We start from the raw sequence: 22,535 nt of genomic DNA on the forward strand, positions 1-22,535 counted from the left end.
CTGTCTGCGTGTCTGCATGTCTGCCTGTCTCCTGTCTGGCCGACGCCCTCTTTCATTCACTCTCTTTGGTTCTTTCATTCTTTCGTTGTGCCTTTCTTTCCTTCCTTCACGCACTCAAGTCAGTTTAGCGTGTTGACTGCAAAAGCAGCTGCTGTGTGCCGGGTGTAAAACTTTAGCTGGACAAGTGATGCAGTGACACAGAGACACCCGGATACTCAGCCCACTCAGCGAGTGACTCGCGCTTAAAAGCATGCCACGGCTTTGATACCCGTCTGCTCGTAGAGTCCATGGCCTGGCGCATCCTTCAAGGTAGCTCTTTCTTCTGGGTTTCTCGGTTTTTCCCTTGTTTTATTTGCTTTTTTGCATGTCACTCGGGGCAGGTTGTCTGACTTGTGCCAGGTTTTGGTTCTGCAGTGGCTCCCAGTCCCAGTCCCCCTCCCCACCCCCACAACCTTCGACCATCGACCATGTGCCTTGCGTGTCCTGTGACCGAAAAGCATTTCCCGTTAGCAAGCGTGTATATTATCGTTAATTAAATTTATGAGCAAGCTGTGAACGGAACGGAACGAAGCGAAGCTGCAGCTGGAGCTGCTATTCCGCAGAGAAATTTCAACCGAATTTCATGGCGAAAGAGTTTACATAGAGGTATTGAAGCGTAGATCTCAAATATATACGTTATATATAGCGTCTTTTGTCGACTTTAATTTGTTTTCAGGTCATAAATCGTATCTGGGATCCCTGATTATGGCTCAGATGTAGCTTTAGGAGACAACTACCCAGCGATGGGATTACAATCCAATTTTTAGACGAAACTCTACCACAAAAGGCGAATTCTGGTTCTGGTTTTGGTTCGGGTTCTGGTTAGGATTCTGGGAATTTGTGAATAACTTAAAGTAGCCGCAATGCCACGTCAACGGGAACTGCCTTCAGCAGTCAACTGCCTGCCACGTTTAGTTAGCCATGCTCTCTTCCCTTTATCCTAATGAGTTTTTGCGTGGCAATTAATTTTCGCCTACTGAAAAAAAGCATAAAGCGAGGACCACCCACTCCTTTGAGCAGACAGTAAAAAAAAATGAAAGAAAAACACATACATCGTGGAGGGACAGCAGGGTAGAGAGAACAATTCATCATGAGGACGGATGGGACGGATCGCAGATGTAATCGCATTTTTAGGTTGTGCCTAGCATAATGTCATTATTATTATTATTATTATTATCATTATTCCGAAATGAAGTCGTGGCAGTTGACGGGTGGGACTCGAAAAAACTTTTCCTAATGGCTTTGGAGTTGTCTCGCTTCTCGTTTTTGGCTAATTCACACTCACAGAGAGAGAGAGAGCGAGGAAGAGATATAGGCTGGTAGGAAATACTTTCACTTCAATATTTTACAACTAATTAGGGATAATTACCAGCCATTACCCAAAAGGATTCCCCACTCCTTCTTGGCATGGCGACAAGTTGAAAGTTCGGTTATTACACCCCACCACTTGCGGCCAGCCTGAACCCAGCCCCACAAACTCCCTTCCCCCACTACCCTCCTGTCCCCGCTATAGCTACCGAGGCCACGACTTTAGTTGGCAACATCGTTATCTTTCGGCTTAGGCCATGTAATGAACACGAGCCAAAAACATTAGCCCTAATGAAGGAGCGAAGGAGATGCCGCTGCCGCTAAAAGCTTTTGCCACAGACACCGAAGCCTTTGTCACTTGATATACCACAGACCGTCTGGATAATCCAATCGAGACTACAATCCAATGAATGTTGGAATATCCATCGAGGTAGCAAGCCTAAGCTCCTTCCCACGATCAGGTTCTCTTCGATTGAGTTCCGAGTTGTCTTCGCCGCAAGAGGCTCAGGCTCCTCAGGAGGCTCGTGTATCATCTGCTGGTTGCATTGTGTGAAAAGATTCGCTGTATGGCTCAGGCAACACCTGTTCCGGTACTCCACTTGCGGTGGATCGGTGAAATCCCACCTGGACGAGTCCCCAAACGGCTAAGGCTTGGGCCAATGATCTTTGTCCCTTTCTGTGGTTCGCCACAGTTTTGGCCAACAGTTTTGTGCTGACATGAAGGACTTGAAGGAATAAGGCCTGAAGGCCTGGGCCTTTGCTGAGTTGTTCAACGATTCCTGAGCTTCGATTCCGATTCCAGCGTCGCAAATAAATTACTCAAAATTGTAAACATTTTTTATTTCATTAAACCCAAATATTGTTAGTGAGATAAAGCGATTCAAATGCACTTGATGGAGATGGAGATGAAGACAGATCCTAGAAATTGGACCAAAAATAATGTGAAACGAGAGTCTGCTCCTTCTTCTGCGTCTCTTCCATCCAATTGAGTTGTTTGCTTGAACTTTGAACGTGAATATTTTCCATTGTCATGTGTCAATGGCCTCCGTCCGCTTTACCGAGCGCCACACTGGCACTGCCCTTGCACCCTGCCCCCCCGCTGGGGCAACAGCCAAATCACTTGCAATTTGACTAGACGACGTCGCGACAATTTTTTGTACTTCTTGCTCAGTCTTTGCTTTGCTTTGCTTTGCTTTTGATTTATTTTTTCTTATAATTTTTCTTTTTGTTGGTAACAAATTTCATCAGCTGCGTGCGGGTCACTTGCTTGGAATTATTTTAAACTTTCTTTTTATGGCTTTTTCCCCTGTTGGCATACAGGGTATGCTCAAAGAGGTTTGAGTTTGTATGCAACACAAGGAATGGGTCCGCACTTGCAGAGATTTCAGATTATGATACGATTGTAATCATTCGGCAATCGTCAGAGTTCTGTAAAGGCCTTGCTTTTTTTGCTCTCGTGTTAAGAGCCTCTTTGGCAGGTATACTCTAGTCGAAATGGTCGATTGGGTTGAGCCCTCGCGATGATCCCCCAACAGAGTCGCTTGCCGACACCTGACAGTTTTCATATTTATTTATTTGTGTGAAAAATGGCATTGTTCTGGCTCCGAGTTGGGGCACCTCCCAGCAAACTGCGCGTGAAAGTGCCAAGGGCCAAAGGAATGGAGTTGGGTTTGGGTTTTGGGGTTTGTGTGCTTCTGTGGGTGGCTACGACCTGGGGCCGGGGGCCGGGGGCCGGGGACCTACTTAAGTTAAGCCAACTTTTATCAACTTAATTTATACAAAAAATTCATATTTTTTATAATTTTTGTTGCTGGTGCTTTGCTCTTTTCTGTTTGCTTTTACTTGGGTGTTTTCTTTGCTGTTTCATTTTTCATTTCTCCACTCGATCCCCACGCGTCGCATCGCGGTGCTCCACTTGATTCCATTATGGCCCGCGGAAAGTTTTCGTTTGCTCCTGCCTGCTGCCTGACAGTTTTTTTTTTTGGGCAGGTTTGTCCTTGCTGAGCGGCAGAAATTGTATTTGAAACTTTTTGAAAAGTGGCAAATGCTCTTTGTCAGTGCCCAGGAACCGCTCTCTCCCTCTCTCACCTTCATAGGTCTAGAGCTGGTCGCTGCCTGGCATAGGCACGTGCCATAAGCCATTTGTCAACGAGAAAAACTGATTGGATTCAATGACTAAGTGCGGTATTCCAGCATCCCCCATTCCCTAGTTTTGTACCATCTTTGGGGAAGAAGCAGAAACGCTTAAGAGCAAACTGTAATCACACTTGGTTAGCGGATTGGGCTGGAGGGAGAAAAGGTGAGTCGAAGCAGGAAAGGCATCTCAATAATAATTGCATAGCCCCAAGAATTGTTTAGAGAAACTTTGCCAATTAATGTGGAAAATGCCTTTTCCTTTCCTTCTCAGCGGCTGGGACTGCTCCTCCGCCTTGGGTCACAACCCGAATGGGAATCCTTTTCGGCCAGGACGACCCACAGAGTAGTGCCTGTAGATATATCTCAGCGAATCGTTTTCGAAATGAGGCTCTCCCTATTCTCTGCTCCCCTGCTCTACTGCTCTACTGCTTCCTGCTTTTTGTTGCTGGCAAACATTGCCAAAAATAATTTGTTTGGACTTGCAGCTGTGCGAAAAGTTCATCAACTCGGTCTTTGTCTTTGTATTCCTTCCAGCAGCGGCTCTCACTTTAATTAGCTTTCTCTGGCGCGGGAGACTCTCTGGCAAATGGCATGGTGAATGGCTTTAATATTGAGTCTGCTGACAGCCGATCCATTGGCTAGGAATTTGTGGATTCCAAATCGAATTTAAGTCAGGTTTAATCCATTTGAATGCCAGCCAGCTTTAAGTCGAGCTCTGAGCCGCTTCACATACTCGAGCTCAATGGAAGGGTTCTGCTTACCGACTGTTCCGAGAATTCGGTACCCAGTATTCAAATTCAAACAATAGCATTTCCTCGAAATCTAAGGGCACTTGTGCACATGGCCTGTATCGATTCATAATGCCATTTAATGAGACTCTCAAACTCTCTTCAATTATGCGGCTGTCGAACACACGCACACGCACACCAGGATCACCAGAAGCTGAGCCTCAGACTCTGACTCCGACTACGAGTCTGTCTTGGGTCATAGTTGGAAGCCGTCTACTTGGCGTATACGTGATGTAACAGTCCTCGGGCCATGAATCTGTTATGGGAACAGCATTTGAATGCTGCTAAATGCGATTTGTGTGTTGTTTTTCTTTACTCTACACTTTTCAGAGGGCCTAGTAGTTTTAGAGAGAGCTGAAGCATTGCACAGACCTTTCCGAATCAACGAGATCGAACCGCTGTATCATAGATGCCGGGAAAGCATCCTTAAATCTAAAGAGGCTCCCAGTCAGCCATAGATTTTCGTTCCACAAGGGTATTTAAAGTTTCAGTCACCGAAAAGAGAGAATACTTCCTCTTATCTCTCTCTGAGAGATAGGGTGAGTGGTGCACTAGCATTGCCCACGCACTTTTCCGGTAAACGGTGAACAGTAAACAAGTGAAAAACATTTCCATTTAGCATCACACATGCACACTCACACACACTCTGGCAGGGACTGTACACTGTACGTGTTTGTGTAGGTGTATCTGTAGTTGTATTTGCCATGTTTTTAATCCACTTGAAGGCACTTAAGGCAGATCACTGCCAAGCGTAAATGTGCCAACTGTAGGAGCACTAGGACAGGACCTGCCTGCAGGGCTAGGGGGCTAGGGGTGGGGCCTGGCGACTGGGGACTGGGGGCCAAGCAAATTGTACAAGCTGCCGTCCTCCCTCTCCACCTCTCTCGTTCCTCCGCCACCCTGCACCCAGAATGTGGGGCGTATGTGAATGTGTGAGTGCTTTCAGCTTGTTCAAATTCATAATTCCGATAGAAAAAACAAAAGGAAAGAAGGAAAAACTAGGAACAGGACATCTACAGCATCAACGTATAAAGCAGGGAAAGCAGGAAAAGCTGGGAAATACCCTATATACGAACAGCAGAAAGATAGAATTGGACACGCCAACGAATGATGGTGCTTCCTGCAGAGCCAATCACGCATACGCCATGTGGATACCCTTTAGGTGGGTGGAGGGAGAGGAGCTATGAATATAAAACAATGTATCATTCGGCGAATGCGTGTCAGTGTATGTGTGTGTAAACTATAACAGTAGTAATAACAACTAAACCAATGGCAAGTGGCAGCTTCAGCTTCGTCTCTCGCTGACTCAGCGGTTAGCAGACGCAGACACAGACGCAGACCGAGAAGGAGGAAGCTTCTGACAAGGACAGACCTCTCGTCCGCTCTTACGAGTGATTGGAGAGTCCGGGACTCGAGTGTTGCGATGTTCAAGGAGGATTCGAATGTTCCGGAGAGGGAGCCGCTATGTGCTGATCCTTTGTGAAAAGCTTGGTGCTGAAACGAGGCATCCTCTCGATCCAGAAAAAGCAATCGCTTTGCTGTGGTGTTCAGGAACTCTGCACTGATCAACTTTATATGCCTTCGACTTGAAGCCATCCAGTCAAGCCGTTTAACATTGCTCAAGCAGAAGAAGCGCTGCCGACGAGAGGGGGGAAATGGTAATAAAACAATTTACACTTAAGGCACAACACCACAGGCTTCCCTGCCTGCCGCAGAGTTGAAAAATCAAACACAGAAAAGAAAGGAAAACTCTGGCTGTCAAGCTAATTTGTAACAACAAAACTGAGGTGAGCCGGAACGGAACGGAACGGATGCGAGCCTGTGTGCAGCACTCTTTCACACCTGAGCGAGTGCAGCCCAGCGCAGTCTGCCCCGCGCGCGCTTACGATTTGTTCGGGCTGCTGCTGGCGGTGGCGTCTCTGAGTCTGTTGTGGTTTCTACAACAGGCAACAAGGTGTTCCAACTGGTTGCGTGTGTGGCATGAGCGTGATTGTGTGTGTGTGCTATACGACCATATACATATTTAATGGCAGCTTGCTGCTGTGTCATTCGAGCAACTTTGTCCTCGCCTTTCCTTGGCTTTTTCCTTTCCTTTTGCTCCAGCCAAAAACTTGTTTCATTTTCCACATACTTGGACGCATGTAACGCCTGTGTGTGTGTGTCGTATCTCGTTTCACGGCGCACGAAGCATGAAAAGCCCCTTGCCACCGCCACCATCACCGTCACCGTCCACGCCATCATCATCATCAATCCCGACCTCGCTCCCCTTCATCTGCTACTAAATAAAACAGCGCGCCACCAAAAAAGCGAAAATCCCCCGAAAAAATACATATTTAGCTGTCAACAGTTTTTGGCTTCTGTTTCGTTTTCGGTTTCGGTTTCTCTTTCAGTTTCTGTCACTTTTTTAGTGGCATATCCATGTGGTGGCACAACTAAAGTGTCTTGCAAATATTTGTCTCGAAATATTGCGCATTTTATCACTGACAGGGCAATGGCAGGACGATCAGATCAGGTGCCAGTCCCGACACCAATTGGCACGTAGCTCAATCAACACGCGTCTGGTCTGCCAGTCGATAGCACAAAACCAAAAGCCAGAGCCAATCTATGTTCAATTACCCGCTCACAAACAAACTACGTTTCCACTTGAAGCAAATGAGTCACGAGCCATTATTAGTTTTCAATTTTTTTGTTTGCAAAGGCATGCCCTTTCTGTGACATCTATGCAGTAGAGTATTTCTTTTTCGACGGGGAAATAAACTGAATTTAAATACTCGAAATATATCGTTTATAATTGTATTTTGTTTTTAAAACTATTACCTGTCTGGATGGAGCTACTTTTGAATGAAGACCCACTCCCCCATGCTGTCAAGAAAGATGAATAGAGCTAATCCGGCAAGAATATTGATAAGAGTTATACCAATTCCCTTCCAGCTGACTGTGAACTATTTCTTTCCTCTCGACGATGTCATGTACGAATGGACTTCAAGAACTGGTTTCAATCTGGATCCGTGCCGATGTGCAAGCCATTCAACGGATTTAACTTTGAGATTAGCTTTTCTATAGCACCAATCAGCACTTTCGGATGAGCGGAATACTCAAATACTCGATGTACTTGATATTTACCTAGGGTGAATACGATCAATCCATCGGCCAACCGGTAGTTCCATTTGTTTCTTCAAGGCTTAGCGAAAGATGATCGAAATCGGTTCAGGCGGTATCTAGGAGCAAGGATACATGGAGTTGGCCTTCCTGAAATTATTCATACTATTAACCTTTTATTTAGTCTGTTCAAAGCAGTTTTTGTAGTGCTTAAGCTCTGGCCCGAGCTTGTCATGCTTTTGGCTTAAATTGAAAATTATATTTACACTTTTGGTACATATAATTTGATTCAATTAGTCGTGACAGTATGTGTGTGGCTGGATGTGTGCGGGAGGCGGGTGTGGATGGATGCTTGTTAAACTTACGTAAGCCCTGAGGGCTTCAGATGTTGCAGCTTCTCTTTTTCTCTCCCTCTCTCTCTCTCTCTCTCTTGTTCTACAGCTTCAGCGGACAGCCATTGTTAAACTACATGTGTGTAGGTGTGTGTGTGTGTGTGTGACTGTGTTCTAGTTCAAAGCTTAATGCGGATTATGTTTTTATGGCGCCTGGTCTGGAGTGAAAATCCTGGCAAACTATTTTAGGTCAGTTTGTCCTGTATCACTCGCCCTCACCGTCTCTGGCTCGTCTCTATTGGCAAATATTTGTGTGCGTGCTGGCATTTTCCAGCAATCCCCAGCTCCCCACCTTCCAATGACTTTCTCCAGTGACTAGGCTAGGCACTTGGGACACATCAAATATGCCAAGAAGCTGGACATGTCCTCGCACTGAATTAAAGAGCAAATTAGGTTTTGCTGATCCAGACTTGATTACGCACCGAAGAGGCTCTTATTGTTCGAAATTCGCTTGACCCTTTCTGGCCAAAAACAGTCCTAATCTGACCCCATGTCAAAATGCAGCTGTCGCTTGGATGCCTCTCCAATTAGGGACTCTGTTTGCGTTCGATTGGAGTGCTTGATCCTCACCAAGAACAAATATTCATTAGAAATGCACACAGATTTTAGCTACATTTATATTCACAAGCAAAACGGAGTAACATTTGTTTTTTGCGACAACTTTTTTCAGAATTCAGATCCAAATTCGTAAATAAACAAAAATTATACGGGGCGCTCTTGGAGAAACCCAGCTTTGAGCCGACATTGGCTCTCTTTCCAAAAACAACCCTAAGTGCTGAGTCAATGTTCTATAGAAAGAGAGAGAGAGAGAGGAGATGGCGAGCCGGAGAGCCATTTCTATAAACATTTATACCGTGAATCTGACTTAACAGATTTGTTTATGATATCATTATTATTAAAGTTCAACATATGCAGATATTATTTACATCAAAGCTAAGGTTAGCTTAGAACGTTTAAGATTCCATGCTTTCGTCTTTTCGTCTTTTTAAAATCTTTTTATGTTCGATAGTAATGTGAATATGTATGTCAAAAGGATCAAAAGCCACCATCAAAACGATCGCAGTCGCAGTCGCTGCACTGCTCTCGCTCCGGTTCTTAATAAATTAGGAAATACCATCATATACATATATTTTAAGCAGTTTAATCTACTTATAAATGTTCTCTGCCGAGTGCTGTTCTTCTCTTAAATGATACTATGATAGCTGTAGGACTAAAAAACCTGTGTTCCATTCGAAAGGTCCGCCCTCGTGTGTCAAAGAAGCAATTAAATTTTCACAGCTACACAGAAACTCAACCGAAATCTTGTCTAACTAAAATTTTCAATGTTATTTCGGGTCCAAAAACATAGAGACACTGACATTTTTCCTCTCTCCGGCCGTCAACGTCCAAAGTTGGATGTAAAAAACTTTGGCTCGACAACTTCTGTCGTTTCTGTTGCTGCTGCTTTACACATTTTACATTCCGATTTGAATCGTCCCTCCACGGAATTCCACCAAATAAACGTATATTTATGCACTGATAGTCGCCCATTCCCATTGCCCCTCAACAAGTTTGTGAAATTGCAACTTTTTGCATGGATAACCCGAAAGTTTTCTCTCCACTCTGCATTTTGCGAAAGAAAAATGTTTTGTTTTTATACTCTTGCGAGAAGGGTACAAGAATATTTGTCCTATTCGAAGGGAGAATCTCCAAGCAGCATAAACTACATACAAATAGCTTTTTTGCCAAGTAAGCGCTTGCTTTTAGGGTCATCTTTGGTGAAATGCAAGGGTATACGAGTACACATACATTTCAGAGTTGGCTGTTATCTCTCCTGCACTTCTTTGAGGTTTTTTTTGCTCTTCTGCTTAATTAGATTTCACATTTCATATATATATGAAGGTCTCCGCTCAAATCGAGCTGATAATTGGGTTTATAAATCATAGGGAGCCATGGGGCGTATACGCAATGTGTGAATGAAAGTTAAACGATACCCGATACTGAATACCGAACACCGAAAACTGAGCCCCAAACGGCAAGCCAAAAGTCAAGCGGGGTACAAATTGATGGGGCGGAACTGGGGCAAAGTATTAAGAATAACTGAATTTGGAGTTGGCCGCATCGCAATCTGTTTTCGTTGTTATAACAACAGGGGGCTGGTTGTGGTTACGGTGGTTAAGATACAGGGAAAAAGTGGACTGAAAGAGGGAATTATTTTTACCACTAGAGAATTTATGTATACTCTACAAAATGCATATTTAATCCATTTTCTTGGAAGATCCTTGCAGCCATTAACGCTAGTGGAATATAGTTATTCTTTTGCGATGCCTTACCTGCGCATCATTTTCATACCAATGTGCCACCCCCCGCCCCCCGTTTAATGAGTCCAAAGTGCAGGCTCTGGCCCATACTGTTGGCCCTGTTCTCTTGGCCATCGCCAGCGCTATCGGCATCGCCTGCTGTGATGGCTTCTCCTGGCTTTCCTTTTCCCGTCATCGTTTTTCCTGGCCTTTTCGGTGGCTTTCGACTTTGCCTCCAGCGGCAACGTAGGATGGATGATGGGTGGGTGGTGTGCTGAGCTGCTTATGGCCGGGAGTGGTGGTGGGGGGTTGTGTGTGTGTGGCAGAAAGGGGTCATAATTCATTTCCACATAATTTGACTTGCACACGCGCAACGATGGCAGGGAATGACTGAATGACTGCCGTGGCAGATGGGGTCTTAAGTGAGGGGCATGCGGGGCTGATAAGGCGGAGCGATGGAGGAGAGGGCCACCTGCCTCGGAGCCTTGCCACAGACAGCTGTCACTTAAATTCACTTGGCTGCTGAACACTGCGTCGAAGTGGCATGCTGCAGATCCTTTTTCGTGGTGCGGCAGCAAAGGGTGTCTGCAAAATGCTAAAAGCTTTTCGCCTTCAATGAATGTTTGCACGCCTCTCTCTTCATATCATTTTTTATTGTTTTTGCATCACTTTTCTGTTTGCGCAACTTACGGCCCGCCGCGGCCTTTCACGTCAGGCAAAAGTGGCATCAACTATTTACAGAATAAATGAAAATGTATCGAATCGGGCAAACTCAATTGAAAAATTGATGGGAACGCCAGCTTCCAAGCCACAGCCCTGGATACCCTTCCAAAGGCACCTTTTAGAGGCATCAATAGAGGCGTTTCATTGATGAACTTTCTCTTGGGGAAAATGGAAAACCAGTAAAGAACTTTGTGATCAAAGATCCGACGGCAGCCACTGTCTCCGACCATTTGATTCCATTTTGCTTTGCAGATTTTCCAATTAAACGCTGCGCGTGCTCTCATAGAATAAACGAAGATATTTAAATTAAAACTCCGAGCACTCAGTGGGTGCAAGAAGATAAAGAGGGGGGAGATGGCCATCATTGAAAGTGTCAAGAGACAAAGTGACTGAGCAATTGACAAACTTTTGTCTCTTGTCCCTTGTCTCTCCATTGTCCCCAGTTCCTAGTCCCTTGGTCGTGGGGTCTCTCCGCACAATTCACTCAATAAAATCCATGACTTGACAGCGAGGGGGGAAGAGATAGTGGGTACGAGAGATGTGGCTGGAGTGGGAAAGAGTGAAAGATGAAGAGAGGTATAAAATATTTTGCAACTTGCATCTTTGCCCTTCCATGCCACAAAACTTCAATGAAAATGAACGAAAGCTATAAAAAAATATGTGACCAGAGGACATGAAATTTATATGCATTTGCACCGCCACTCGTACTTTTATTTGCATGCCACCTCCCACCAACCCCTTCGTGGGGGGCATGGAGTATGCCACTTGCCACTGACGTGACACTGCATTAAGGATAATGTTGATCATCAATTTTTTTGGAGCTGATGCCGGTAATGAACCAGTGAGCCGAGCGACTGATGGCCTTATTGCATGCCTGCTGCTTGGATGCAAAAAATTGAAATTTGTTAACGAAAAACTATAAATCTAAGGAGTTCCGGATGGATGGGGCAGCGTAGGGTAATGTCGGGATAATGAGATTTTTTCATATGCCGCAAAAGAGCATTTCGCATGCATACATTTGTATTTTTCGAATGTTTTTCTTTGTGTTAAGATGACATTTAATTGAAAAGTGTTTTGATCTTTTACGCTTTTCTGGGTGGTATCTATGGTATTAAATTGTGGGAAATGTGACAAAAGACAGCGGAATATGCGTCGAAATGTACTTTGTGGAGCCACTGGGACTGTTTTCAGGATGTTAGCCATAAGGGAGCCCCATAAAGGAGTACGAGTATATGTTTCTCTAGATATACATATGTATGTACCTGTCCCACACGACGAGTATCCGTTTAACAACAAAAAGGAGGCCGTTTGTTTCGAATCGTTGTGTGTCTTATTGTTATTCCTATTCTCATTCATTCCATTGTACTAGCTGCTGACATCAACATCCAAATTTACGGATATTCAAGTCGAATTTTTTAGATCAATTTATTTGCTTGTGATATTTTTATTGACGATGTCGGACATCAGCAACCATATTTTGAGTTTGGTTAGCAATAGCGCCCACTTAAACTTTATTCACGACTTTCGTGAAGCCTTTGGCGATGATGGCATGTATGCATTTGAATTGATAAACAAAGCCGCCGACGCCTGGCAGGGGCTGACTCCCAAGGAGAAGCTGCAGTTCGAGAAGGTACAGTACATTCGAGCACTGAATTTTGTTGGCTTATCGCGTGTCCTCCCCTTAGGAGCAGTACCTGGCGGCTCGCAGAGCTGAAATGGAGCGTGTGAAGCGCGGGGAGTCTGCGGGTCTGGTGTGGGCCGAGCAGAAGAAATCCTTCCGCAAGCTGGCAAAGCGCGGACAGGCCAAGTACAAGGCCGAGTTCAAGGTGGAGGGCATGCAATGGGGACGCTTCAAGGAAAACGAGCCCCAGCTCAAGCGGGACGATGCCTCTTCGCTCAAATATAGATCCTGTTTTTTCAGCGTGTTGGGCATTATCCTGGACAAGTGTCGTTCCAAGCGTCAGAGCGCACAGTTCGACTAATCTGCAGCTAAAACCAATATTATATTTATGAATCCTCTGAATGGAATTCATATTCTTGTAAGGTAATACTGAAGCCGCCATCCTGCAAGTTCCTGGCATATATTGTTCCCATTCCACAAATACAAACTCTTTTCCTTCATCTTGAATATGGCGTTCGAGTTAATTACATTTTCCAGAAACTGTGTTTTTTCAACGACTTGTTATAATAATCGTTTTGGCCCGCATCGTCGGGGCCCATCGATCAAGGGCCCAATCGGTCCATCAGCCAGTCAGACTGTCTGGCCGTTCCCCTCCAGTCCACTCGGTAGATGAAATTTTATGCTTTTTTGCTTGGAACATTAGTCAAAATGTTCCCCAAATATGGCTAAAACTGTATAGCTGCCGCTGACAGCGACAACAACAGCGGTTAAGGCGGAGAGCTTTCTGTTGGGCCAAGGGTAAACGAAACTTTAATTAATAATTGGATTCAGGTAACGGCAAACTGGCGCATTAGATACCCTTACAAGTTCATAATCTTCACTTTGCGAAATGATGAAAATCGCACAAAATTGAGTGTTCAGAGCAGAGGAGCTGGGAGTGGGCCTAGGTATGGGGGAGTGCGAATAGTTAACCCTTATTGGCTCTCGACCCTGTCCTACTTTCGGCTCGGGACCTCTCGTGGATCCTCTACTTGTGAACCAGCTGCTGGTGCTGCTGCATCTAGCGGCGCTGCCTGGCACTGCCCCTGGATATCGTCCATCTTCAGGCTTAGGAGCCCTTCCTGCTCCTGGTCTTGGAGCCCTTCCTGCTGCTGGTCTTGGAACCCTTCCTGCTTCTGTCCAGCCCATTAATCTTAGTTAGCCATTGGCTGGCTAAGCCACAGCACACCCATCCTCTCAATAGCGCCTTAACCCCTTCGCCACTTCATCATCACTTGAGACTTTCGTAACTTTACACAATTTTAATTCATTTTAATTTGTTGCTTGTTTATCTTTGCGACTGAGCTTCGGCTTCAGACAGCCCCTCATCAAGCGCCCCGCCCCCTTCTATTCACAACCTTGTAAAGGACTCTCCTCACTGCCTCTCACTTTCGTCAGGCGTCCTTCACTCTTTAAGTTCGTCTCAGGCAGCAGTCAGCTTTCCATTTTCGTCAAGTACTTTACGACTCGCCGGCAATCGTAATGCTAATGACAGACACACGAATACTTCGAAGGGGTGGTCAAATGGTCCTAGGGATGGCGGTGGGGGTGGGCGTGAGGGTCGGTCATCAAAGTAAACGGCCAATAAATCAGAGGCAAAATGATTTGGTTCTTTTTTCGGGCTCCTGACGGTATTAATCAGAAGTAAGTGCTTGATCCATGTACAAAAATAGATGCATTTCCCAAAAGGCTGATATATTTAGATGGATCAATGGATCGGGGCAGACAGTGGAGCCCCAAAGAACGTCGCCCCTGAAATCTACAGATTTCGAATTAGGGAATTGGGAATACAAAACTGGAAAAGGTTACTTTATACTGTTGCCGATTGGAAATGGAAATTATGGAATCCTGTGCTGAGGGGAAAATATAAGTAATTGATATTTTTGTTAGTGGCACGTGCCCGTCCCCCCGTTGCGGGGTCCTCATCAATCAAGCCATCGGAGTGGCTAATCAATTGAAGCTGCCCCAAAGTCAAGAGTTCTCCCTCTCCCCAGCCCCAGCCCCGCCAAAATGGAACAACAAAATGTTCTAGTCGATTCAACTCAATCTCAATCCATTTGAATGGAAGGAAATACTTGTGTGATTCGTGTGTGTGGCCAAAAAATTGCTCAAGAGTATTCTTAAACAATTCACGGTTTTCCCTTGGTTTTCGCTCTTTTCAACTTTTTTGCTGGGTCTCCCTCGTTCTTGTATTTGATGCAATTGTTTTTCAGCCGGGAATAACTTTATCATTAAATTGGATACGAAAATCGCCTCTATCCAATCAGAATTCCACCCATACTGATCCCCTTGTCTGGCGATATTTCTGCTTTTGTTTTTTATACTTTTGGCAATTTTCCATTTGGGTTTGCCAGCTTCGTTCTCGTTTTTCCTTGCCTTCCTCGTTGAGTCGTTTGTTCATTTTCCGGGCTTATCATTTGTATGTGGACGCGGGGGCCAGCCAACGGCAACGGGAGGCTGGCGCAATTCTTTTTGTGTAATTATTTGTGGTCATCTTTTTAGACACACAATCCAATCCTCTCTAGCAGAAGTCCCCCCCCACCACCTCTAACCCCAGGCCGGACATTCTTCTATCTTGCCAAAACATTGGCTCCATCTGCCCTTTCCCTTCTATCCGACTGGGTGCCCTTTCCCTTCTTTCCGACTGGCTGTGTGCATTTGGTTGGTAATATTTTCTATTTTTAAGACTTTTCTGCTTTTGTTTTTACGACCATCCGCCCAAAGAACAACACTGGATAGAGACCAATGAATAGGCATATACGACAGCGCGAAAATATAAAAGTTTTTGGTCGTAATAACCTACGGGGGCTGGGACTTGTTCTTTAGATTTCAGAGAGCATCAAGCAAGTCGACTCGAAGGTCGAAGGTCCTACTCCTACCAGTAGTCTCTCCCCGCCATCGTTTGCGGGGCATTAGCGCCACATACTCGCACGAGTGTGTGTCTGTTTGTCGGGCCCTGGATCGGGCCCCCTTTCTGGTCGTGTCCTTGCCTTTTGTTTCTACGAGTGAGTATCCGTTAAGTTTAGTATTTGTATTTTATGGTTATGCTCGCCTATTGGAAGCCATAAAAATGGGCAAAAGAAACTAGAACGGAATGGAATGGAATGGAGAGATTGCCCCACGCTGTTGGCTGTTGGCTTTTGTCAGGGCAATTTACATTTCATTTTCGTTTAGTTTGTTCGGCGACAAATTAAGCTCAGTGGGTGGCTGGGTGGCTGGGGTGAGCGTTATTAATCCCACAGTCGATTCATATTCAATTGAAGCCCTTTTCCCCAATCGTTTGCTCATTTGCCTTTGGCCCGGATTTTCGCACTTCCCTCCTTCTATCACAGAGAGAGAGAGAGGCTGTGGGGACTTTCCCGGGGGTTCGTCTAACTCTTGGGGACTCTGCGATTCTGCTCCAACTCATTTATTCACACACTCCCCGTCTGCGTGCCCGTCTCTCGTTGAGTGGCTCAAGTGGCACTTGAAGCAAAAAAGGCGAATCGAAATGAAATGAGAGTGGATCAGAATGGTGGCTCGAACCAGGGAGCGGGGAGTGAGGCCCCGGGAAGGGGCTGTGTGGCGTCCACTTAACGGAGACGGGGCGACAGTGACACATGCGACTAGAACCCCTCTACGACACAATTTTTGGCCATTTCCAGCTGCCCCAGCTCTCCCCCTCAGTCTCATGACGCTATCTGAACGAAGGCCAGCCCTGCCAAAGAATTCCGCTTGATTATTCCAATATACATGTAGTATATGTAAAGTATATAGACATTCGCGACTGATTCGATTAGTCCGGACTCTGGGCGAAATGTGAGAGCATAAAAAATAATGAAAGGAGTAAGAGGGGGAGTGCGTGGATGGCGATGACTTCAGCAGAAATATGATGGGGTCCCAGACTGCGGGGGATTGTCTAGGCCAATTTTTGTATGAGGATTGTTCAGGATTCCCCATCAGCAATTCTCTTCGGTCAAGTGCCTGATGAGCCGCTTAAAGGCTTACTTTTTGTGGGTCAAAACGGGTTGAAAAGGTATGTCTGCCAGCTTTTTCCTCAGTTTAAGAATCGAAGTAATTATGGATATTACTTTTAGAAATTTTTGTTTATTTTTGGCATAAAGATCAGTTCTGTAAACCTTTGCATAAAATCCGTATATATTTATACGTTCTTGAGCTGTCTCTCGCTCTCTCCCAGTGTGGCTTAGCAGTAACGGCCATCGCGTTAGTGGTAGTTCGTTGGCGTGTGCTTTACCTCCAGAATTGAGTTTGAACAACGAATCCGTATACAGAGATAGACTTTGTAGTACTAGGGGCCAGTTTCTCGACTTCGGGCTAGCATTAATCAGAACGTTCAAGGGTTGCTCATGGTCTGCTCAAGGGCTTCTGCCCTGGCTCCTAAGAATTCTAAGACAAAATTCTTGTTTTCCTTGCAGTTTTGTGCAGTCAGGAGATTTCCTTCACCTCTCGAGCGGTAAAAGAAGTCTCTCGTGGGATTTCAATGCTGAGCAAAGAATTTATTTTCCAAACGAAAATAAACAAAGCTTAAATAGCTGATGGCATAGACGAAACAGTCCTGTGTTTGGCCTGTTAGCCGGCCTTGGAGAATACCGAATTGATCGCGTGGTCAACTAACTAACCAGCACCTCAACCCGAGGTCGAGAAACTGGCCCTAGGTGCTGGATGGACATTGATGTAGTGGTTGTCGAATTGTAAAAGCCCGAGGGTTCCTTTGAACAGTTTCCTGTTTATTTGTATACCCAATTGCATTTTGTCACTTTCGTCAGTCGCAAATATTTTGTTAAATATATTGAAAGCAGCCATGAAAATGTCCTCTTTCAATAGACCCCGCCCCCCTCGCCAACCTCCATCCACGAAATGGGTAAAGTGTTTGAGGAGGGGGTGGGTGTTACGACGATACAAGAAGGGAGGTGCGGCAGGGTCTAAAAGCGATATCTATAGGAGCAACTTCCAAGTGAGCAAACAGAGCCAGGGCAATTTTAATAAAGTCCGGGCTAGGAGCCAGGAGCTGGATGGAGGGAGGGGGGAACGTGACGCTGACTGGCATAAAACTTTTGGGTGGGAATATGCATATATTCGAGTGGATGCGAGTGGGTGTCCGAGTATGTGTGTGCGTGCGTGTGTGTGTGGCAGCTGCCACGCCCCTGCATTGTAGCTGCCTCAATCATGTGGCATTCATTATATTGTCCTGCTTCTGCTCTGGCACCGTCTCCGGCCCGCCTTATATTTTCCGTACTCGTACGTGTCCTCATATTTCACACAGCTGCCACATTTTATTCCAACAATAAGAAATGAGAACAGGTCCAAAAAGCGAATCCATGAATACCCTGCTGGGTTTTCAAAGTTTTCCCAGACATCTAGTGCCTGATTTTCCTAGACAAAGATATGCTTTCCCCTGGAAACGGACCTAATAAGTTGGCGGCTGTACGCTTTCAAGGATCCCAAATGCTCAGCATCAGCAAGGGTATAATATGTCCTCCCAAATAGGACATGTATGCCTGTGTCCTGCGTCCTGTGTCCGAGAGGAAAGTGCACATCATCCTGGTGGTGGTGCTCGTACACGCATCTTTTTCGGTAACATTTTAGCAAGTTTTCCGGATATTTGTTCTAGGCCATAGGAAACTTTTCCCATCTCGTTTCGTTTCGTTTGGTTTCGTTTCGTTCTGTTTGAGTGGGTCTTGGGGCCCACGAATGGTGTGTGCGGCGGTGAGCAAAGGGGTTACATTATGAATTTGCCGCCTAATTGAAGTAACTACTTACCAGCCACACCCACGGTGACGCCCACTGGCACGCCCATGGCGCACATGGCAAATTGCCATTTCATTTGCATCTGTTGATGGCATTTTGCGGTTGCATCCAACTACTATGTTGCCTTCTCACCCTCTGAGTCGCCCGTCGTCTATTCTAATGAGCTGCACAACCGTTGCCATGGCCACAAAATGTGCCCGACTGCTAGGGCCGGCCAAGATTGTTGCCACCCATCCGCCCATCCGCCCATCCGCCCAACCGCCAACCCACGCAGCCGGCCCCAGCAGCAGCATAACCATCGTCAGGACCACAACAGCAGTTAATTGTGGCTTAGTTGCGCTTAATTCTCTTTCAATCTTTTGAGTTGGCAACACTTGAAGCACTCTCTCTCTCGCTGCCATACCCAAAACAGCCAGCCACTCTCCCACCGAGTGCTGCAAAAGCCTTTTCGCATTTTATAACAATATTTTTGTTATTTGTTATTATTATTGCACCGTTTTAAGGGGCATAACCACAACCGCAGCGCACACACATGACTGCCGAATGCCGAGTGCCGAGTGCCAACTGCTGACTGCTTTTCTTGGAAGCAAGAACTATTGCCAGCTTCTGGCTGAAGAGTTTTCAATAATTTTCCACGAATGGCTCCACTCGAAGGCAGCCAGTTATCTGTAGAAGTTCTGGGTAAGGTCTCTGATTATACTCAGAGCAAATGATTATACCCCCTCTCAGAACAAGGCTGTAAACTATGAGGTAGTATATTCCCCTTTTTAAGTGCTCTATATATATATTTTTAGCATATACACATACCCACATACAGGTGCCTCTTTTATTTGTTCCTCTCGTTCAAGACACTTCATAATCTGATCGAAATTCATATTCTAAATTTATTTAGAACAGATTTGATCGTATCGCGATGCATTTAGATTGGATAAGCATTGGGGCTTGATGAAATATTTGATATAATAACAGCAAAACAAAAACATATTCACATCTAATCCTTAAAGAAAATACCTTAAAATAATTCGATTATTAGATAAGACCATATAGACACTGCTAGATACATGGGGTGGAGTGCACCAATGGTTTTCATGGTGTGGGAAAGAACTCCCACAAACTCTACAAAGAATTGGCTGAAAATAATAAATAAATATGAGCATAAGGTCGCTTTCGTTAATTTTCCTGTTGTTTCCCATAATTTTGTTGATTTCCAAAATTTTGGTTGCTTTTCTGGTCTTCAAACGCACAAATCAGGCACTATTCCTATGACCTGTGTCTGTCAGAGTAAGCCAGATACCCAAAAGGCTATCAGTAACGTTTTCTTATGCCTGAGAACTAGTAAGTAAAACGCTTAAGAAATGTCTATATCTGGCCAATCGAGCCTGAGAAATCTCCTGGGAAATATAATGCATAGAGACTCCCAATCACATACCCATTGGACAATCTACGCTATGTTCAATGATCTATTTAGATTTTTCGTTTATTCGTTTCTTTATGCGCATTTGAGAAATGTAAAACAGATCCAAAGATCCAACGGATACCCGACCAAACTGCATTCACAAACAGCGCAGATGATGGGCTGTCATAACTGTCAATAAAACCATAAACAATAAACAACATAAACCATAAGACAAGAAGAAAAAACCATGTACTTGGGGCAAAAGAGAATCATAAAAAGACAAACAAAGCCCGAGTACAAAAGCAGAGAAATTTGAATGGGGACAAAGACAAGAACAAGACTGCGAACAGGAAGAAGAATGGAGATAAGCCGAAGGGAGGGCCAGAGTTTTATGCCGAATATCCCGAATAATACTCGTAAAAAAGAACAATATCTAATATAAAATTCGCTAGTTAATTGTGAATCCGAAGGATCCTTCAGCTGTTGCAATTCTCAGGGTAATGCGTCGCACTGAAGGAGAAAGAGTACGAGGTTTCCTTTCACAGGGTATCCACTGTGTGTCTTTACTTTTTGACTAGCTTTCTCCAATACAACAAACTACTTAAGTTAAAGTCTTTGCCTATAATAGGAGGCCTAATTCAGGCCTACCTCTCTGCTCTACTACTGAATTTTTCACATTTATTCGAGTATGTGTTCAGTGCTTTATCCGAGCTCTGCTAGCAAATTTTATGGATCCAGCAATTTGCCAAACTTATTTTCATTCAATTGGATTCATAATGGTCTGCAACCAGGCCCATTATTCATTCAGAGTCCCATAATTGGAGCCCTTCGGCACCGCCTTCTGCACCCTACCCCCTGGCTTCGCTCGGCCACTGCGGTTGGTGGGTTTTTGGCGAAGCCATCAACTCTGATTGGCGCTTGTTCCCTGCAATTAAATGGTTATTAATTTTCCACCGAACTGGCAATTCATCAGCAATCTACTAAAGCTCTCAAAAATCCCTAATTTATTCATAATTTTTGAAAATTGTTTGATGTTTGATTACAGATTGCGCGCTGCCTTCAACCCAATCGGGGAGCGAGCAACGGTTCTAAATTGGAATTTCACATTCGAGATTCAAAGTAAGCAGCAAACTAAACTCATTTCCCAGGAAAAGTGCAGCTGCCGTGTTCAAGCCATCAGATAAATTTCCATTTCCATTGTTACTTCAGACAAGAGAACGATGGCGGCCTGAAATTCCTACAGGCTTTTTACGAGTATGGCGGCCCCCTTCGGAAAGGTGTAAAACTTTGAACATGAAATGACATGCCGATTAAATTAATGTGCCCCCGGCAGGGGGGGGATGGTGCGAGTAGGCCCCGTACAACTGACACCATTCCGTCTTGGCTAATAAAGCGACAATGGGGGCCCATGAAAAATATCATAAAAGTACGCAAACTTTAATCCCTCTCAAGCTTGCTGTAACTGTACCTCGAAGCATGGGGCAGGAGCAGGGGATTGGCCAAAGGGGCCATTGACACCTGCGACCTGGCAGCAGCAGTGACGGCGACAGCGACAGCGACGGCGACGGCGACGGCAACAGCGAGTGAGAGTGAAAAACAGACGCCGCATGGTGGCATCATTAGCCGGCGGGGCGGCACAGGACACCATGTGCACCATATAATCACAATAAATGACAATGGCCAATCCAGACCCTACTCACACACATATCCCCCATGCCCCATCGGCCCCCCTCGCATTGCATGGCTGCCGCCTTCAGCGCAGACCCAAGTGTAAGCAGAGATTTCTATTTAATCATGCTCCAATGGCGTTGACCCACCCACGAAGGGGTCAAGGTCAAAGGGGGTGCTGAGATTGAATGGAAATTAAGGGCAAATCGCCTGCGGAGGGCTAAAAATCGTGACTAACAAAACCAGTTTAGACTGTAGATTGACAAGATTTGATCGATTTATAACTAGAACCATTTATCAATCAAGTTTGACAAATGCGAAATGAGCAAATTCCCACGAAAAAACCCCTCAAAGAGAAACCAACTACCATGCGCCGCCAGCCACAAAAATGGCAATCAACACAGGTATTGAATATATAAAATGGTTACCAAAAAGCACTCAATCCCATCTCAGAGGGGAGTCAACAAATTCCCACAATTTTCAGTGGTTGTTTGACGCTCGGTTTTTCATATTTTCCCACTGAGTGCGGCAGTTGGCGAGAGGAACACGCCAAAAATGGTTCAAATAGTGCGGCAGTTCAACGAGCACTGGAGCCTTGCCACAGCAGCAACAGCAGCAAGAGGAACTACCACAATGTTGCCACATTAATGTCAGCATTAAAGCCGAAATTACATTCGCATTCACCGCAAAATCCCGCACAAACAGACAGAATGCCAAAATAAATTTAAACAATTAAATAACAATAAAGTTGGATAATATAAAGTGCAGATTTCTGTAACGCGAGCTCTTGATCGCATGAAAAACATAACAATAATCAAATATTATGTTGCCGGCACGAGCACCATGTAAGAGTCCTGGAACATACGTTTACCGTTGACTCGTCCACTCATTACTGCATACATTGTTGGGGTCTTGTACGTAGTCGACTTTGTAGCCGCAACAAAGCAACAAAGCAACAAATAAAGCTGCAGAACGTATTTAGAGAAGCGGAGTCTCTCAGGGTTACACCCGCGTCCATCCATCTGCACTTACACCTACACCGTGTCCAGGCACACAATAAATCCAATGCCCCAGCCAGGCCCGAGCTTGTCAGTCTCGGATTACTGGATAGAAATAGAACAGACGGGGGCGGGGAATAAATGCAGAAAGATGAGCAGAGCAGAGGAGAGCGGAGCACAGCACAGATATTTATAGGTGGGCAAGGACGAAGGGCAGCGGCCAAAGTTCAAATGATATGCGGGCGGCATGGCATGCTCCAAAGCTGCTTGTTCTGGCACTCGGCACGATTACGTTTTCTAA

At 45.2% G+C, this 22,535-nt stretch overlaps 2 protein-coding genes across 3 annotated transcripts in view; both read left to right on the forward strand.

Moving 5' to 3' along the window:
* Positions 1-22,535, forward strand: part of LOC108165024 (allatostatin-A receptor) — an 88,169-nt gene that overhangs the window by 25,114 nt on the left and 40,520 nt on the right. The window contains exon 2 of one of the 2 annotated variants that reach the window (XM_033394194.1): positions 20,614-20,687. The exons of the other annotated variant lie outside the window; for it this stretch is intronic. The gene's annotated coding sequence lies outside the window, so the exon portion shown is untranslated. The remainder of the gene's footprint in view (positions 1-20,613; positions 20,688-22,535) is intronic. 2 annotated transcript variants of the gene reach the window in all.
* Positions 12,113-12,892, forward strand: LOC117189143. The gene is made up of 2 exons (XM_033394206.1): positions 12,113-12,394; positions 12,450-12,892. The coding sequence occupies exons 1-2, from the start codon at positions 12,218-12,220 to the stop codon at positions 12,744-12,746; spliced, it is 474 nt and encodes a 157-aa protein (XP_033250097.1). The 5' UTR covers positions 12,113-12,217; the 3' UTR covers positions 12,747-12,892.

This window comes from Drosophila miranda, chromosome XL (assembly GCF_003369915.1).
Source record: "Drosophila miranda strain MSH22 chromosome XL, D.miranda_PacBio2.1, whole genome shotgun sequence".
Lineage (NCBI taxonomy): Eukaryota > Metazoa > Arthropoda > Insecta > Diptera > Drosophilidae > Drosophila > Drosophila miranda.